A 16,542-nucleotide genomic window follows, 5' to 3' on the forward strand; every position below is an offset into this window, starting at 1 on the left:
CAAAAGAAACTGTAAAAACAAGTATTGACCTCTAGTTGGTAGATTAGTTTTTCACAGCCTTATGCGTTAGCAATTCTGGTTACTTAATGTGTAGTATATGATTACACAAATAAGTAAACTTATTGTAAATAATGGGAGCCAGTTTTCTTCCTGTTGGAAAAGGGATTTACAAATGTGGAAAGTGAGAAAACTAGAATGAACCTTGAGTTGTTGAGTTGAAATGGAAGGTATTAATAATGAATTTATGTTTTAAAAATATATATACCTATAGCAATATATATAAATAGACACAGATACGTGTGTACAGATGGATTAGAATACATACATATATTTCCTAGCTTTGTACACTGAGAGGTTCTAGAAACAATTACACCCTAGTAGCAATGAACACTTTCTCAACTGGGGCTGAAAAAGAATAAGGTGAGTCTGGATCATCTTGTAGTGCCAGAAAGCAAGGAAGTGCTAAAAAAAATAAACGAAAAATGATGGGGCATGTCAAAGAGACACAAGTCGACTTGAAGAAGCTCCCACTGGCCAAATCTGGGACAATTTGAGGGTTAAAGGAAATAATGATAGTGATTGATTATAATTCATTGAATAAAATAAGAACATGAGTCTGTATAAATATAAATACATAAATAAATGGGGGAGAAGAGAAAGCTCTTCCTTATAGTAGAATAGCAACTAATAAATATTAAATGAATGTTGGTGTTAGAAAATCATCAACGGATGCTGAAGCCAACGGTTCAAAAATTTTATAGAGAGAGAATGTTAAAGCAAAGGTGGCAAAATGTAAACAATTGATGAATCTGGGTAAAGGGTACATGGAATTCCCTTGTACCATTCTTGCTTTTCTGTACGTTGAAACTGACAGCAAAATTAAGTCACCGCCACATCCCCCTCCAAAAAAAAGAAAGATAAAGAAAATAGGGAGTATTTTAGTACTGGAATGTTGTTGCTAAACATACTTCCTAACTTTTTTCTTTCTCAAATAAAAACTACTGCTTGGGTGGCAGGTTTGTAGAGGGGGCCCGGGAAGCTTAAGAGAGGCCTATAATGCATTTTAATACTTATTTGGATGTTCCTGGTGTTTCGCCATCCTGTTTTTCTTTTGTTTTGTTTGTTTTTTAAATGAAGCTGTTTCGTTTGACTCACTGCCATCCTTTCAGGTATTTTAAATTTACTGGTGGCTAGGCATTTACCTAACGATGTGCACCATCCTGTTAATAAAATCAGCGTCAATTTTTTCTTTAAAGGCTAGGGGCTCCACAAGAGGCGGGATTCCCCTTTGGGGTCACCCGGAGGAGGGCGGGATCGAGACCTGCGCGAAGCTTCCGCTTTCATTTCTACGGTTATTAAGTCAACAATTCTCATTAAAGGAGTACCGCGGAAGGGTGATTTTCTGTCGGCACACACTTCCCTAGCGACGAGTCCACCTATAGCACAGGGATGCCATAGTGTCGCATCACAATGGGTAGTCTAAAAGAGCTCAAAAGTCAGATCAGATGACCTAGATTCTGGTAAAACATTAAATTGCAATTCATCTGACCTGTCAGTTTCATTCTCTTCTCTCCGTCTCCAAAATGCTGAACTTCCGGAGTAGACTCCTCCCCCTCCATTCCTGGCCAGTGGTTTGGTCCGATCCTAATACTGACAGGCGGGACGAACTGCGTCTGCGCAGAAAGCTGTTGGGGGGGGGGGGGGGGAGGAACATGGCGCAAGCTCTGTCTGAGGAGGAGTTTCAGCGGATGCAGGTGCCACTCGCCGGGGAAAAGACCACCGGACTAGGCGACGGGGGGCGGGGTAGAGAGAAATCGTGCCACCGGCTCTGAGAAGGGGTTGGTTGGGATGGACCTTGAGTCTAAGGGGTTGGTCTGGAGAAGGGAAACTGAGGCTCTGAGTGGTGAGACTGTTGGATTCCTAGATACTGTTGGGTTCTGAGGGATTGGATTCTATTAGCCTTATGGGCGGAGGGGAGAGTCCTAGAATGGGCGATACTTAGACCTGGCAGGGACGAGACCCTTGGGCCCGTGCGAGGGCCACCATGGGTGGGTGATGATAACGCTGGGCTTCAAGGGAAGGAGATTTTGAGAGGGCGAAACCATTTTGTCTGGAGAGGAAGGAAGCAGGCGTTGGGCCGTTTGCGTCATTGTGGGGGGAGCCCTTGAAAGGGCAATACCATTACCCAGTAGGAGGTGGAAGTTTTTGTGGGAGGCACCACTATGCCAGGGGATTGGGGAAAGACCCCACATGGTGTCCTTGTTCCTGGGAGGTGGAGATCCTGTGTGAGTGGTGGTAATGTATCCCAAGAAGGGGTGGTATCATTGGATGATTAGGGGTGATCCCTTTAGGCCTGGGGTGAAGAAGGCCCTGAATAGGTAATACCATTAATCCATGTTGGGGAGAGGACCAGAGAAGATGAAAGAGTGATACCTTGGATGGTATGGAGGGGAGATCACGGGGCTTTGGGGAGGTATCCTGTCTGGGTACTCTGACCACTTGATTCTTTTGGGGAGTAGTCTGAGATGAGATGAAAGGCCAGAGTGGGCCCTTGTTGAGAGAGTTCCTTACTGGGAAAGGCCGTTGGATTCTGTGTGTGGGGAGACTGAAAGGGGGAAACCCTGAGTAGGGTCCTATGGGAGGAGAGGAGGAACTCTGAGTGAGGACAGGTAATGGGGAATTGTCCCTGTGTGAGGGATCCTGAAGGTGGAAGGGTGAGATCATTGGACCGCAAAAGGGGAAGACCTCTGTAACTTGTGCAGGGGATTCTGAGTGAGTAAGAGTAATCCAACTGGCCCATCCAAGTACTTGTGGAGGAAAGACCCTGAAGGATATAGGGCCATCGCATTGGGTCATAACTGGGGAGATCTTGAGGGGTGTGGGGGACTCTTGAGTGAGGAAGATTGATTCCATTGGGCCATGAATGAGGGAAAAAACACTGGGCTCTGATGGATGGGGACTCCAAATGGGTGCCAAGGATGTTCCAATTGGATCAGGACTGGGGGAGACAGATCACTGGGTCCAGGAGAGGACAGGGACAGGAAAGATTCTGTAGAGGCCAAGCCTTCTTACCTTTAGCAGACCACCAGGGGGTGGAGGCTGGTGCCATAGGAGGGAGGCATAGGTCTTGGTGGGGAAAGGGACAGTGGTTCTGGGAAGAACTGGCCTCAGTGCCCTACAGGGCTCATAAGCAGGGGTATACTGTTTGGAATGGCCCTTACTTCACTTTCCCTCGATTCTTGAAAGGGGTCTGGCCATGTTTTGAGAGTCTTGCGAGTGGGCACCCTGAGCAGCCCCCTTTTACTCAGTGAAATTGGTCAGGAGAATACCAGGCCCTCTTCCCTTGGGAAAGAGGGAGGAAGGCAAGCTCCTGCCCCCTGCTCTGGCCAAGAAGATAGACAACACTCACTCCTGACAGAAAGACAGAACAATGTTTAATGTGTGATGAGGTCAGCCAGGATGAAGAGGAGGAACTTTATCCTATGGGACTAGAGAGCCATGGAACACACATGAGCAAGAGCCTGACTGGGTCAGCACTCTGTCATGGCCTGAGTGCAGAGTGGATTGGAAAGGGAGAGGTGGAAGCAGCAGAGAGACGGAGAGGTGAGACTGGCTGTGGTTATAAGTAGAAGCGGAGAAGGTGGGACAGGGGCTGAGGGGCTGGAAAGTCATTTAGGATGCAGCGTGCACAGGTCTTAAGAGTGACTAAAGAGGCACATGGAGGGCAGCAGGGTCCGTGGGGCTCAGGGGATTGGCTCTCTCATGGTGAGGGTAGGGGGACATTCCTGACCAAGTCATTTCTCTTCCTTGCTTCCCTCTAAGGCTCAGCTCCTGGAACTCCGGACAAACAACTACCAGCTTTCAGATGAACTACGCAAGAATGGTGTTGGTGAGCCAAGAGGGTCTCATTAGATAGGGGTGGCTCTGGGGGACAGAGGCTAAGGGAAAGAGCCTCAGAGGCCTGGCAGGAAGACTTGTCAGCTCCTTGCCACTGACTGAGGCTGAGACTCCCTGCTTTCCCCACACCAGAACTCACCAGCCTTCGACAGAAGGTCGCCTACCTGGATAAGGAGTTCAGCAAAGCTCAGAAGGTACCTCCCTCCACCCACTCACCCACCTGTGCTTCCCTGTAGCCATCTGACTCACTCATCTATCCAGTGACCACCTACAGTGAACCAGACCTCATGTTACATGCTGTCATTAGTCATTCAAAAAATTCTCATGGAGTCTCTTTAGTCTGCTACTTCTATGTAATCCTGCTTGATTTATTAATTTTAATTTACTCTGAATTCATTTTTAATTTAAATTACTTATTCACTGACTTTTAACTGAATAGTCAAATCTATCAGTAAATCTGCCTTGAATCTGCCTCCTATCCTCCACTCTCGCTCCTGCCTTGTGCTCCTACTTCCCATCCCTGCCCTGGTCCTGTTGGTAAAGTGAGACTAAACCTACCTCTCAGATCCTCTGAAGACGAGATAGCATAGAACCTATTGTGGCCCCTCGAGGCATTCAGGGCCCTTCTTTGTCTCTTTCTTCACTGCTCTGTCCCCTTGCATAGCACAATGTTATACATAGAACGTGCTCCATAACTATGTGTTAGATGAAGGAATACAGAATGCAGAAAGTCTGGCAGTCAGGAAGCTGGGCTTCTCTTTGGTGGGGTGCTGATTCCCCAACCTTGCAATGCCCTTGGCTGCCCAGAACGGGAGCAGCAGTTTCCACGGTGCGTGGGAGGGATCCACATAGACGTATTTGGACAGATACAGCAATGAAGCCACACAGTTTCTGAGCCTGGAGACCCAGCCCATGAAGGGTTGAATACTAAGACCTATGAACAGCCTCAAGAGTTTAGAGGAAAAGATAAGCAGAATGCTCCTTCATACACTTCCTCTATTGCTCCATCATTCCTGTGGGCTACAAATTGTCATGCAAATTCTGTGCTTGAAGATATTCCCATCCCCCAACCCCTGTTATCATTGGCCGCCCTTGACACTTGCCACAATGTCACCATACCCTAGTGAGGGAGTCCATCTCTGTACGCCTTATCTCTCTTCCCACCCTTCTTACCTTTAGGCACTGAGCAAGAGCAAGAAAGCTCAGGTAAGGGGAGCCATGGGGTGAATGTGTCTGGGAGACTGTGTCTTAGAGGGGATGTTTCTGTATGCTGGGTTCTCCTTGTGCTGGCCTTTCTTTCTCTTTGTGTGCACTTGCATCTGTGACTACCTCACTGCCATGTGTTTCTCTGTCTGTCTTTGTTTTCCTGTGTTTGTCTCTCACTCCATGTGTCTCTCTCCGTGTCTTTCCTTCTCTCTTTCTATCTCTTTATCCTTCTCTCTGAGTCTCTCTCTGTCTCAGTCTTCCTGTTCCTCTCTCTCTCTCTGACTCTTATTTCTCTCCCCAACCTTCTCTTTGTCACTCCCTCACCTGTTCCCATCTCTCCCATCATTTCTCTCTTTTTATCTTTCCCTGTCTTTATCTCTCTCTTTCTCTCTGGCTTCTTGTTTTTCTCTCCCCCGTTTCTCTGCCTCTTCCTGAGTTCTTTCCTTCCCTGACCCCCCTCTCTCTTCTCTCTCTGTTCTGTTCTCCTCTTGTTGATCTCTCTATTCCTATCTCTCTATCTTCCTGCCTTTTCTTTTTCTCTCTCTCACTGCCCATCCCTCTGTCTTCCTCTCTCTATCCCCCTTTCCACATTTCTCTCTAATTCCCCTCTCCCCTATTTCTATCTACCCTTCTTTTTCCTCTCACTCTCTCCCGCCATGTCCCTCTTTCCCTCCCTATCGTCCCTTCTCTCTACCTCCCATGTCCCTCTTTCTCCCTCCCTGTCTCCTCTTTTATCCCTCCCTGTATCTCTCTCTCCCACTATCTTCTGATTTCACCCATCTCATTCTCTGTACCCTGTGTTCTTCCCCCAATGTCATTTTCTCCCTTTCTCTGTTTCTTTGCCCTACCTCTCCATCCTTTGTTCCCCTGTTGGAGACCTGGCCCCTGTCTGCCACTGCAGGAAGTCGAGGGGCTGTTGAGTGAAAATGAGATGCTACAGGCAAAGCTGCACAGCCAGGAGGAGGACTTCCGTTTGCAGAACAGCACGCTTATGGCTGAGTTCAGCAAGGTACTGGTGCCCGGGATAGCCCAGGGGACTCTGAGGAGTAGGGGCCTCCTGGGCTGAAGCCGGAGGGCAGCTGAGGGTGGTTGGACAGAGGCTGGCCCTGGACCACTGTCCATGGTGCTGAAACAGGTGCTGGATCTCTGCTGGGGGGCAGCAATCTGACAGATAGGGCCACCCACTGTGCTGGGATGAGAAGACTGCAAGCCCTGAGGTCAGCTGGTTCCTGGCCAAGTCACTCCTTTTCTCTGAGCTACAAGTCTCCTTGTGTATATTTTGGGGCTGATGCTATGGAGCCCCAGGGCGCTGAGGGGTCTTAGGTAAAGTTATGCTTAACATGGGATGGAAAGATATTCGAGCTGCTTCCCTGTTCTCTTCCTTCCCTTCATCTGACATGAGCCTGGGGTTCTAGTTCTTCTAGATAAATCATCCTGGATTGGATAATTCCGTCTCCTCACTGATTTTAGTGTCCTGGCTGTTTCTAAACCGACTGGGTAGTTGAAGACATTGTCTTTTGTTCCCTTATCTGTCTTCTGTATCCATGGTCAGTAATTTTCTAAGTTTTTGGTGTGTTTTAAGGAAAAAATCTCACAGCAGTAAAAATGGTATTTCCAAGGCTCTCCCTGAGAATGTAGTACTTAAGACCTTAAAAAAACAAAACAAAACAAAAAAACAACCTTTATGCAGGTACAATACCAGGAGAGGCAACTGAGCAAGTCATAGTTAAGAGCTAGAAGGCCTGCATTAAACTCTTGGCTCTATCTTTTACTAACTGTAACCTTGAGCAAGTCACTTGTCCTGCCAGTTTCTTGGTTCCAAAATGTCTAAAATGGAAATGATAATAATGACAGTACCTGCCTGGCAGAGCTTTTGTGAGAATTGAATGGGTTAGTGTCTGTAAACCACTTAGAACAGAGCCTTGCAGGTAGTATCAACTATGTAAGTGTTAGTTACTAATAGTATCCTTTTACTAATTCACCTTCCCACTAAAATATTTCTTGACTATTTAAGAGTTTTATATCTATTCTGTGGCCCTGCCTTCCCTCAACCCTTACCACCTTTCACCTGCTGTATTCCCACAGCCTTCTTGCTGGTCTCCTCGTTTCTAGCTTCTTCTACCAGTCCAAGCCATAAAGGTTTTCCTGACCCACAGGTCTTACCACATCACTCCTTTAAACAACACCTCCCAGTGGATCCTTGCCCCCAACAGTTCAGAGCCCCTGGTGCTCACATAACAGCCAACCTCCTTGCCTTGCTTCTCACTGCTTCCTGCCTCCAGCCTCAATGGTATCGTGATTTCTTGTGGTGTGAGGCAGAGGCAGGCATCCTCCATAAATCCTGCTTGTCTTTCCCAGCACCTGCCCTGGGCAAGGCACTGGGCCAGATATAGAACCTCCTCTATAGTCCCCCTTCTCCTCCTCCCAGGAACTGCAAGTGCTTACAGAGAGACCTGGGTTCAAGGCCTGCCTCCACCACTTATTTGCCAAGATATTTCCAGTCAATTGTTACTTCAACAAATAGTTATTGAACACCCACTCTGTGCTCTGTGTTTTGGAAATAGTTGTGAGCAGCACAGAATGGTCCCACTCTTGGGTAGCTTACATTCTGGGGTTGGATGGGGAGACGGATGATAACATAGTAAACAAATAGTACTGATCGCTGACAGTTATAGAGCATTTCCTGTGTGCCAGGTCCTGTTTGATGTGCTTTACATTACTCACTCATTTAATCCTCGCAACAAACCTGCGAAATATTACTAATAGTATCTCTATTTAACAGATGAGGAAAACAGCACCAGAGGATAAAGTAATTTGTCCCAAGGTCACACGGCTAGTAAGTGGCAGAGTAGAAATTCACATCCAAGCAGTCTGGTTTCAGAATTTGTGCTTGTGACCCTGCTCCAAAATAAAATTTAATTGTCAATCATAGTTTATGATCCAAAATTTTTCAGGGCTTTAAGAAATTGCAAACATATTAGGCAAATTTCATTGTGATTAGGTGAGAAAGAAGCGAACAGAGTGCTGTGCTGGAGAGTATTGGAATTTCTGTGTTGGGGAATACTACTTGAAAGGGGACATTTTAGCAGAGCCCTGAAGGATGCAAAGAAGCCAGTCATGTGAAGAACTGGATGAAAGGAATAGTATTCTCAGTAAAAAGTATTCCAGGCAATAAAATAAAAATCTCTGTGGGCCTCCGTATTCTCATTTGAAAATGGGAACAGAGGATCTTTTCTTTTTTTATTATTATTTTTTTATCTTTTTACATTTATGTTTTTAAAGATCTTATTTTTCCTTTTTCTCCCAAAGCCCCCGGGTACATAGTTGTGTATTTTTAGTTGTGGGTCCTGCTAGTTGTGGCATGTGGGACGCCACCTCAGCATGGCCTGATGAGCCATGCCATGTCCGCGCCCAGGATCCGAGCTGGCGAAACCCTGGGCTGCCGCAGCGGAGCGCGCAAACTTAACCACTCAGCCACAGGGCCAGCCCAAGAGGATCTTGTCAGGTCTGCTGTGAGAACTGTATTTTAGCCAGGAGTTGAGCACGGGGCTGGCTTAGTCTTATTTGCATTGTACACCTCTCCAAGACCAAAGGCTGACAGTGGGGAGCTGAGGGCAGTGGTGGCTCTGGAAATGCCCTAAAAGCTGTCTGGTGGCTAGGCTTCCAGACACAGACCCCTCTACAGAAGAGAGCTGGCAGTGGGGCTGTCCATGATGCTGACGTCTTGGACCAGCAACTTCTAGAGGAGCCTGAGGCCTTGGATTGCGACTGTGAGGCTGGGAGTGGGCAAGCAGAAAATTGTTCTCAGTATTCTCAATCCTCTGTGACTCTGCCACTGAACAGATGTGTGAATTTGAAGTCGTTTATGGGGCCGGCCCGGTGGTGCAGTGGTTAAGTGTGCACGTTCCGCTTCTCAGCAGCCCAGGGTTCGCCGGCCCGGATCCCGGGTGCGGACATGGCACCGCTTGGCAAAAAGCCATGCTGTGGTAGGCATCCCACGTATAAAGTAGAGGAAGATGGGCACGGATGTTAGCTCAGGGCCAGTCTTCCTCGGCAAAAAGAGGAAGATTGGCAGTAGTTAGCTCAGGGCTGATCTTCCTCAAAAAAAAAAAAAAATAGAAGTTGTTTAACATCTGTGTCTCAGTTTCCTTATCTCTGAAGTGGGGATAAAGAATAATGAAAGCATCTATGTCACAGGGGCATTATGGGAATTAAATGAATTGTAAAGTGCATGGGCCAAGTGCTATATTTCAGTGAATGTTGTTCTGATTCTCTACTTTTCTGCTACCTCACTCTTCCCTTGCTAAGCTCTGCAGCCAGATGGAACAGCTGGAGCAGGAGAACCAGCGACTGAAGGATGGGGCTGCCAGGGCAGGGGCTGTCCAAGCTGGGAGCCTTGTGGATGGGGAGCTGCTAAGACTGCAGGCGGAGAACACAGCCTTGCAGAAGAACGTGGCAGGTGCATGGAGGCCCTCCTGGGGATGTGGGAGGTTGGGGCTTGAGGAGGGTGTTGTCCTCCTGGGGGTAGGGGAGAGGCTTCAGAATCAGGCTTGGCCCTGCTGTGAACGAGTGTATGACTTTGGACAAGCCATTTCACCTCTCTGGGCCAGGCCTTCCTCATCTACAAAGTACATGTAGTGATGTCCACCACCTGGAAGATTGTGGTAGAGATAAGAGGTGGTATCTTTCTGAGTTTAGTTCAATGCCTGGTACCTAGCAAATGTTACAGATTAGCAGATTGAACACCAGAAAGGAGATGTTTGCTAAATGGAGAAAGTGAATGAAGGGGCATTGGGAGGATTCTGACTTTTGGAGAGCAGCTGGGGCTTGCGGGGTGGTGGGTGGTAGTTTGGTGATCAGGAGAGAGACTTTGTAGAATGTGGCTGGGGATTAGGAGGTTATAGGAGTATTCAGCTGTGAGTAGGGGTTGGAGGATGGTGGGCGTCACCTTGGAGGACTATGGATGGGGCTTGGGGGATGGAGGGTGGGGCGTGGGAAACCAGCTTGGACTGATTTGATGGTAGACAGGATTTCAGTGGTTGGGGGGCTTAAAAGATTTATGAGAGGTGTGGATGGAGCTGAACCTTTGTTTTGTAGGCTTGTGATCATTTGGGGCAGGGTCTCTGCTGCCTGAGGGGTCAAAGACCAATTTTTCCCTCTATTTGAGGCATGGCAGGGGTCTTCGGAGACCACCTTATCCATCATATATCTCACTTCTACCCACCAGCCCTGCAGGAGCGCTATGGGAAAGAGGCCAGGAGGTCCCCACCTGCCAGTGAGGGCCAAGGGGACCCCCTGGGGGGCCCAGCCCCCGCTGTCCCGGCCCCCATGCCGTTGGCAGAAGTGGAACTGAAATGGGAAATGGAGAAGGAGGAAAAGAGGTTGCTCTGGGAGCAACTGCAAGGCTTGGAGGTAAATCTGGGTCTGTTGGGACTGGGGTGCCAAGAGGCAGGCAGATGCTGTAGCTCTGCCTGTGGTCCCACAGAGATGTCTGTGACATCACCACCTCAGTGGGTTGATGGATTAGGGAGGCAGGAGGGCAGAGAAGGCACAGGCCTTACCTCCCCCTTGCTGATAAGAACCCCCTCCCTCATCCTTTCCTGCAGAGCTTGAAGCAGGCCGAAACGTCCAGGTTGCAGGAGGAACTTGCTAAGGTGGGGCTGCTGATCTTTCCCTGGACTTTGCCCTATCCCACTCCCCAACTGCCATGCTTCCCCTGGCAGGGCAGAAGGGGCAAAGTACCCCCTCAAAGCCTCAGTTTCATCATTTGTGAAATGGAGAGACTCACATTTATGTCTCAGAGTTTCTTTCAACATGGAGTGGGCTAATGTGGTCACTTTCTGTCTTGTGTGTGGCAGACCCCATCCCTTCCTTCTATGTCCTCCTTGCTTTGCTTGTTCATCCATCTGTCCATCCATCCATCTATCTATCCATCCAAGCATTTGTAGACTGCTGGCTTTTGTCTTAGGAACTGGAGACCCAGTGGTGAGGCAGCCAATCATGGTCCTGCCTTCCGGGCCTCCCAGCCTCGCCATTCTGTGTCGTGGCCATTGGTCAATGTGTTGGGGGCATAAATACTGGGCTTTGAAGTCTGAGGGAGCTGGCTGGAGATCTTACTGCTGCTCCTGACCAGCTGGGCAACCAAATGACTTAACCCTTCTGAGATTCAGTTTCCACATTTGTAAAACCAGTAGTACTCACTTCTCAGGACTGTTTTGAGGATTCCGTGAGATAACATAAGTAAATTTTGGCTTCCAAGAAGGACTTAGTAAGAAGTATCTGTAAATGTTAAGTTTATTTTTGTCTTTGTTAATATTATTCTCATTGTTATTACTTGTCTGCACCCCCTCCCCCACCCCAGCTCTCCGAGAAACTGAAAAAGAAACAAGAAAGGTAAATTTCTTTTTTCCAGAGTTGGGGGAAGGGTTTTTGGGGGACTAGGGAGAAGATTGACTTGTGGAACTGGCCCATCTATGTCTGTCTTTCTGTGCCTAGTTTTTGCCGTCTGCAGACAGAAAAGGAGACACTATTCACTGACAGCCGGTAACTACCGGGGCTGGAGGTGTTGGTGGGCAATGGGAACAGTGCCTAGCAAAATTAACTGAAGACCACAGGGGCAGAGCTGGGGGACTGGGCCTCAGGCCATGGTCACTGCGCCCTCCCCTCACTCCCAGGAACAAGATTGAGGAGTTACAACAGCGGAAGGAAGCTGATCTCAAAGCCCAGTTGGCTCGAACTCAGAAGCTGCAGCAGGAACTCGAGGCTGCCAATCAAGTGAGTGGCTGGGTTCTGAGATCGCTGGGATAAGGACCAGGGCTGGGATAGGGACCAGGGCTGGGAGTCCTGGGAGTTCTGAGACTAGCTGGGAAGTCTGACATTTCCTGCGCTGGAAATTTAGGGACTGAATGGGTCCTGGGCCCCCCAGGAGCTAGGAAAACAGGAACCAGGGAGTCCCGAGACCCCTAGGAGTTGGGCTAGGAGTCTGCATGAATCGAAGATCTCAGGGGACCTGAGGACTTTGGGGCTGTGTGCCACAAGTTTAGATGAATCTGAAACTCTGGAGGATTGGAGACAGGAGTCTGGAGAAAGCCATGGTCACTGGGGACAGGAGTTGGAGTGAGTCCGAACTCCCTGGAGGTTGGGTGACTTTGAGACCTCTAATGGCTGAGTAGATGCAAAGACTTTCAAGGGTGGGACAGTGGGGCATGGAGGCTAAGTGCATTTGAGACCCTCATGGTATAGGGGCTGATTTGGGTCTGAGACACCCAGGAAGTTGTGTCACATGGGCTAAGTGGTCCTGAGACCTCTGGGGGCCGTGAATAAAAAGTTGGTGAGTCTGAGACATCCATAGACTGGAGCAAAAGTCTAGGTGGGTCTGAGGCTCCTGAGGGTTGGGGGTTGGGTGACTAAAGCTTCTAGGCTTCCTGCTAGAGTGGATGAGTCTGAGATCCCTTGGATTGGGGGATATGGTGGCTTGTGGGTCTAAGGCCCCTAGGAGCTGAGGACAGAAGCCTGGGTAAAGCTGGATCTTCAGTTAGCTGGGTCTGAAGATCCCCAGAGACTGGGGACAGGAGTGGCAGATAGGGGGTCAGTCTGAGACCTCACCAGGAGCGGGGAACTGGAAGACTGTATGAGTTTGAGACCTCTGTGGTCTGGAGCTGTGAGTTTGGGTGGGTCTGAGACTTTTGGGAGCTAGGGACATGGGGGTTGAGTATGCCAGAACCCCCGGGGGTTGGGGTCAGGAGTCTGGGTGAAGCTGTAGTCCCTAGGGGCTGAGTGTGTCAGAGAATCCTGGGGCCTCTGAGCTGGAATCTGGGTGAGTGACCTCTTATGGATGGGGGCTGAGTGAGTTTGAAATCCGCAGGAACCTAGGTGTTTTCTGAAATGCTTGGAGCTGGTATATAGGGGTGTCTGAGGTCCCTGGTGGTAATGACTTAGCGTCTGGGTGAGCCTGAGATCTCTGATGGCTGGGTAGTCCAAGACCCTTAAGTGCTGGGGACAAGCTGTCAGGTGGTCAAAGAGGGAGTCTGTATGGTTATATGCACCCCGGGGAGGCTGAGATCTGGAATGGGCTCCCCTGACGTGGTCCCCACAGAGCTTGGCAGAGCTGAGGGATCAGCAGCAGGGGGAGCGCCTGGAGCATGCAGCAGCTCTGCGAGCCCTGCAAGATCAGGTACATTGTACTGTGTGGGTTCTGGGAGGTGGAGGTAAGGGTGGGGGCAGCCTCAGTGAGTATTGTACAGGGAGGCAAGGCCCCGGGGGTGCTCCTTCCCCTGGTCGTGGTTCGTGTGTGTGTGTTTGTGTGTGTGTGTGTGTCCTTTCTTTCTTGACTGCGGGTAGGTCCTGTCCCCCTGTTCTGGACCCACTCTCACCTGTTTTTGGGATGAGGCCAGGTGTCCATCCAGAATGCAGGTGCACAGGAACAAGTGGAAGGACTTTTGGCTGAGAACAATGCCCTGAGGACTAACCTGGCTGCCCTGGAGCAGGTACAGGACATCTGGGAGCCCTCTCTGATCCCTCCCCGGTTCCCCATCTCCCTCTGCTTCTGATCCACATCCGGGCAGGGTAATCTGGACCTCATGCTGTTCTCCTGCCTCTGTTTCCATTTCATTTTCAGCTTCTTTCTGTTGGCTTCCACCCCTCTTCTCTCTGACCATCCATCCCTGCTTCTCTTGCATTCTAGTTTCTCTCCAGTGAAGTGCAAGAAGTATGCTAACCTTAAGTGTATACTCAGTGAATCATCTCTGTCTGTCCATCTATCTATCTCCATGCAGCCACCACCCAGATCAAGATATAGAGCATTTTCAGCACCTCAGAAGGTCCCTTTTACCCCTTCCTCAAATCAACACTTCCCCACAAGTAACCAGTTCTCTGACCTCCAGCAACAGATTAGTTTTGCTTGTTCTTTAACTTTGTGCAAATGGAATCAGACACCCATTTTTGTGTCTGGCTTCTTTCCTGCGGCATTGTATCTGTTCTTTTATCTCTGTGTAGTATTCCATTGTACGAATATACCACATTTATTCGTTCCCCTGTTGATCTCTTTCTCTCGCCATTTGTCTCTTTGAAATTCTTTCTCTCTCCTCTTGGCTCTCTTTCCACCTCTCCCTGGAACTGGGAGGTTCACACCCTGTGACTGGCCCCTGGGGCCCCTTTCACTCTGCTTCCCATCACCACCACTTTCTCCAGATCCAAACTTCAAAGACCCAAGAACTCAATATGCTCCGGGAACAGACTACTGGGCTGACGGCTGAGTTGCAGCAGCGGCAGACTGAGTATGAGGACCTCATGGGACAGAAAGATGACCTCAACTCCCAGCTCCAGGTGATGCCTCTGGTTCCAACCTGTCTTCTCATTCCCTAGTGCTGGCTCAGTGAAATTTCCCATGAGGTGTAGTAGGAAGGCAATGGAGTCCGGAGGACCTGGGCTCCAGTCTGGCTCCGTAACTTATTAGCACCTGTGTGTTCCAGACCAAGCTGTTTCCCTCCTCTGAGACTGAGCCTCCTCAGTTAGGATAGCCATTCTGATTCCATAATAGAAAACAGGATAGTAATGGTTTCTATTAAATAAGATAGAAGTTTAGTTCTCTCATGTAAGAGTCCAGGTAGGTTGTCCAGGGATGGAACCATGGCTTTCTAATTACCAGTGACCCAGGTTCCCCTACATTGCTGTTCTGTCACCTTCAACACAAGACTTCTATCTTGGCATTCCAAGATGCTTGCTCAAGCTCCCCTACCATCATGTTTGTACTCTGTCTGGAAGGCAGGAGGAAATGAGGAAGGGCCCAGCATGCCCCTTTCCTTTATGAACATAACCTAAGTTACACTCACCACTTCTGCATACAAAAATTAATGGCCACACCTAACTGCAAGGGAGGCGGGAAACGTCAGCTGGACGACCAAGTGCCCAACTCCAAAGTCTATCAATAGGGAAGGAGGGGGAGCAGCTGACAGTCTCTGCCATGTTTCTCATCTAGCAGTGGAGAGATTAGCGCTCACTTTTCCAGGGTTAAGGGAGATGGTGTACCAGAAGTGTCTTGGGTGACTTGCATCTCCTGGGGGCTGTTTATCAAACTCACTCGCTTTGTCCCTGCATTAGGAGTCATTACGGGCCAATAGTCGGCTGCTGGAACAGCTTCAAGAAATTGGGCAGGAGAAGGAGCAGTTGACCCAGGAACTACAGGAGGCTCGGAAGGTGGGCAGCGCTGGGCAGCCGGGAGGCTACAGGGGGAGGGGCTGTTGACCTGGTCTGCAGGGATGGGCCCGGTGATATGGCCAAACCCACGGGAATGGGAGGGGACGGAAAGTGACCAGTTCCCTGAGGATGAGTGAGTGACTTAGCCAGTTCTGTGGGGATGGGGAGGAGGTGGAGTTTGGCTCATTCCTTGGGCCTGGGGAGAGGGTGGTGGGCCTTGTTTGGCGCTGGGGGAGGAGGTTGACTGACATCCTCCTGCCCACCCTCCTGGCCCCCAGAGTGCTGAGAAGCGGAAGGCCATGCTGGATGAGCTAGCGATGGAGACGCTGCAGGAGAAGTCCCAGCACAAAGAGGAGCTGGGAGCAGTCCGACTACGGCATGAGAAGGAGGTGCTGGGTGTGCGGGCCCGCTATGAGCGTGAGCTCCGCGAGCTGCATGAAGACAAGAAGCGGCAGGAGGAGGAGCTGCGGGGGCAGATCCGCGAGGAGAAGGTGGGTGGGTAGATGATGGTACCCTTCTGCCCCTGAAACCTGGGGACCACAGCATTGCTGATGGGCCAGGTGATGGCGGGGGTGAGGTGCCCGCTCCTCTGCTTGCTGGCCCCTGATGCTCTGCCCTCTCCCAGGCCCGATCACGGGAGCTGGAGACTCTCCAGCAGACGGTGGAAGAACTTCAAGCTCAGGTTCACTCTATGGATGGAGCTAAGGGCTGGTTTGAACGGCGCTTGAAGGAAGCCGAGGTGAGTTGGTGCCTGGTGAGGCAGGGAGCCTGGTCAAGGGGCACCCATGCCAAACTAGGGGGGCAGGAGTGGTGAAACCCTGGAACTTTCCGAGATGCCCTGGACTTGAGAGCAACCCCTGCAGCCCCCCTAGCTCACCAGCAGCCCTCTGGAGGGGATCCAGGGATGGCCAACAGTAGGGCAGAATGTCAGATCTGCACATTTGAAAAGGCACCTCTTCCTTCTGAAACTGTACTCTGTCATGGAATTATCGTAATATACTGATTTTGTTTGAACAAGAACTTTTACTACCTTTTTCTGGAAAACTCATGATAATACATGAGGCGATAACACATAGCAGAGAAGAGTATAGATGCTAGAGCCAGTTGTTTGCCTGGGTTTTCAATCCTGGCTGGGCCACTTTCTAGCTGTGTGACCTTGGATGAGATATCTGACCTCTCTGTGGCCCATTTTCATGCTCAGTAAAAAAGGGCTAACAGTAATACCTGCTGTCTAGGTGTCATGGG

At 49.6% G+C, this 16,542-nt stretch overlaps 1 protein-coding gene across 2 annotated transcripts in view; it reads left to right on the plus strand.

Moving 5' to 3' along the window:
• The first annotated feature begins 1,699 nt into the window (after window positions 1-1,699).
• GRIPAP1 (GRIP1 associated protein 1) overlaps window positions 1,700-16,542 on the plus strand; it is a 21,809-nt gene continuing 6,966 nt past the window's right edge. The window contains exons 1-17 of one of the 2 annotated variants that reach the window (XM_046673550.1): window positions 1,700-1,754; window positions 3,823-3,889; window positions 4,030-4,091; window positions 5,077-5,103; window positions 6,005-6,112; window positions 9,412-9,562; window positions 10,331-10,515; window positions 10,710-10,757; window positions 11,465-11,496; window positions 11,599-11,646; window positions 11,778-11,877; window positions 13,199-13,276; window positions 13,497-13,589; window positions 14,293-14,427; window positions 15,202-15,297; window positions 15,576-15,788; window positions 15,923-16,036. In XM_046673550.1, coding sequence (XP_046529506.1) covers window positions 1,713-1,754; window positions 3,823-3,889; window positions 4,030-4,091; window positions 5,077-5,103; window positions 6,005-6,112; window positions 9,412-9,562; window positions 10,331-10,515; window positions 10,710-10,757; window positions 11,465-11,496; window positions 11,599-11,646; window positions 11,778-11,877; window positions 13,199-13,276; window positions 13,497-13,589; window positions 14,293-14,427; window positions 15,202-15,297; window positions 15,576-15,788; window positions 15,923-16,036 — 1,599 coding nt within the window. In that variant the 5' untranslated portion in view covers window positions 1,700-1,712. The remainder of the gene's footprint in view (window positions 1,755-3,822; window positions 3,890-4,029; window positions 4,092-5,076; window positions 5,104-6,004; window positions 6,113-9,411; window positions 9,563-10,330; window positions 10,516-10,709; window positions 10,758-11,464; window positions 11,497-11,598; window positions 11,647-11,777; window positions 11,878-13,198; window positions 13,277-13,496; window positions 13,590-14,292; window positions 14,428-15,201; window positions 15,298-15,575; window positions 15,789-15,922; window positions 16,037-16,542) is intronic. The other variant, XM_046673551.1, reaches the window with a different exon arrangement.

The sequence above is a fragment of the Equus quagga genome, chromosome 10 (genome assembly GCF_021613505.1).
Source record: "Equus quagga isolate Etosha38 chromosome 10, UCLA_HA_Equagga_1.0, whole genome shotgun sequence".
NCBI classification, from domain to species: domain Eukaryota; kingdom Metazoa; phylum Chordata; class Mammalia; order Perissodactyla; family Equidae; genus Equus; species Equus quagga.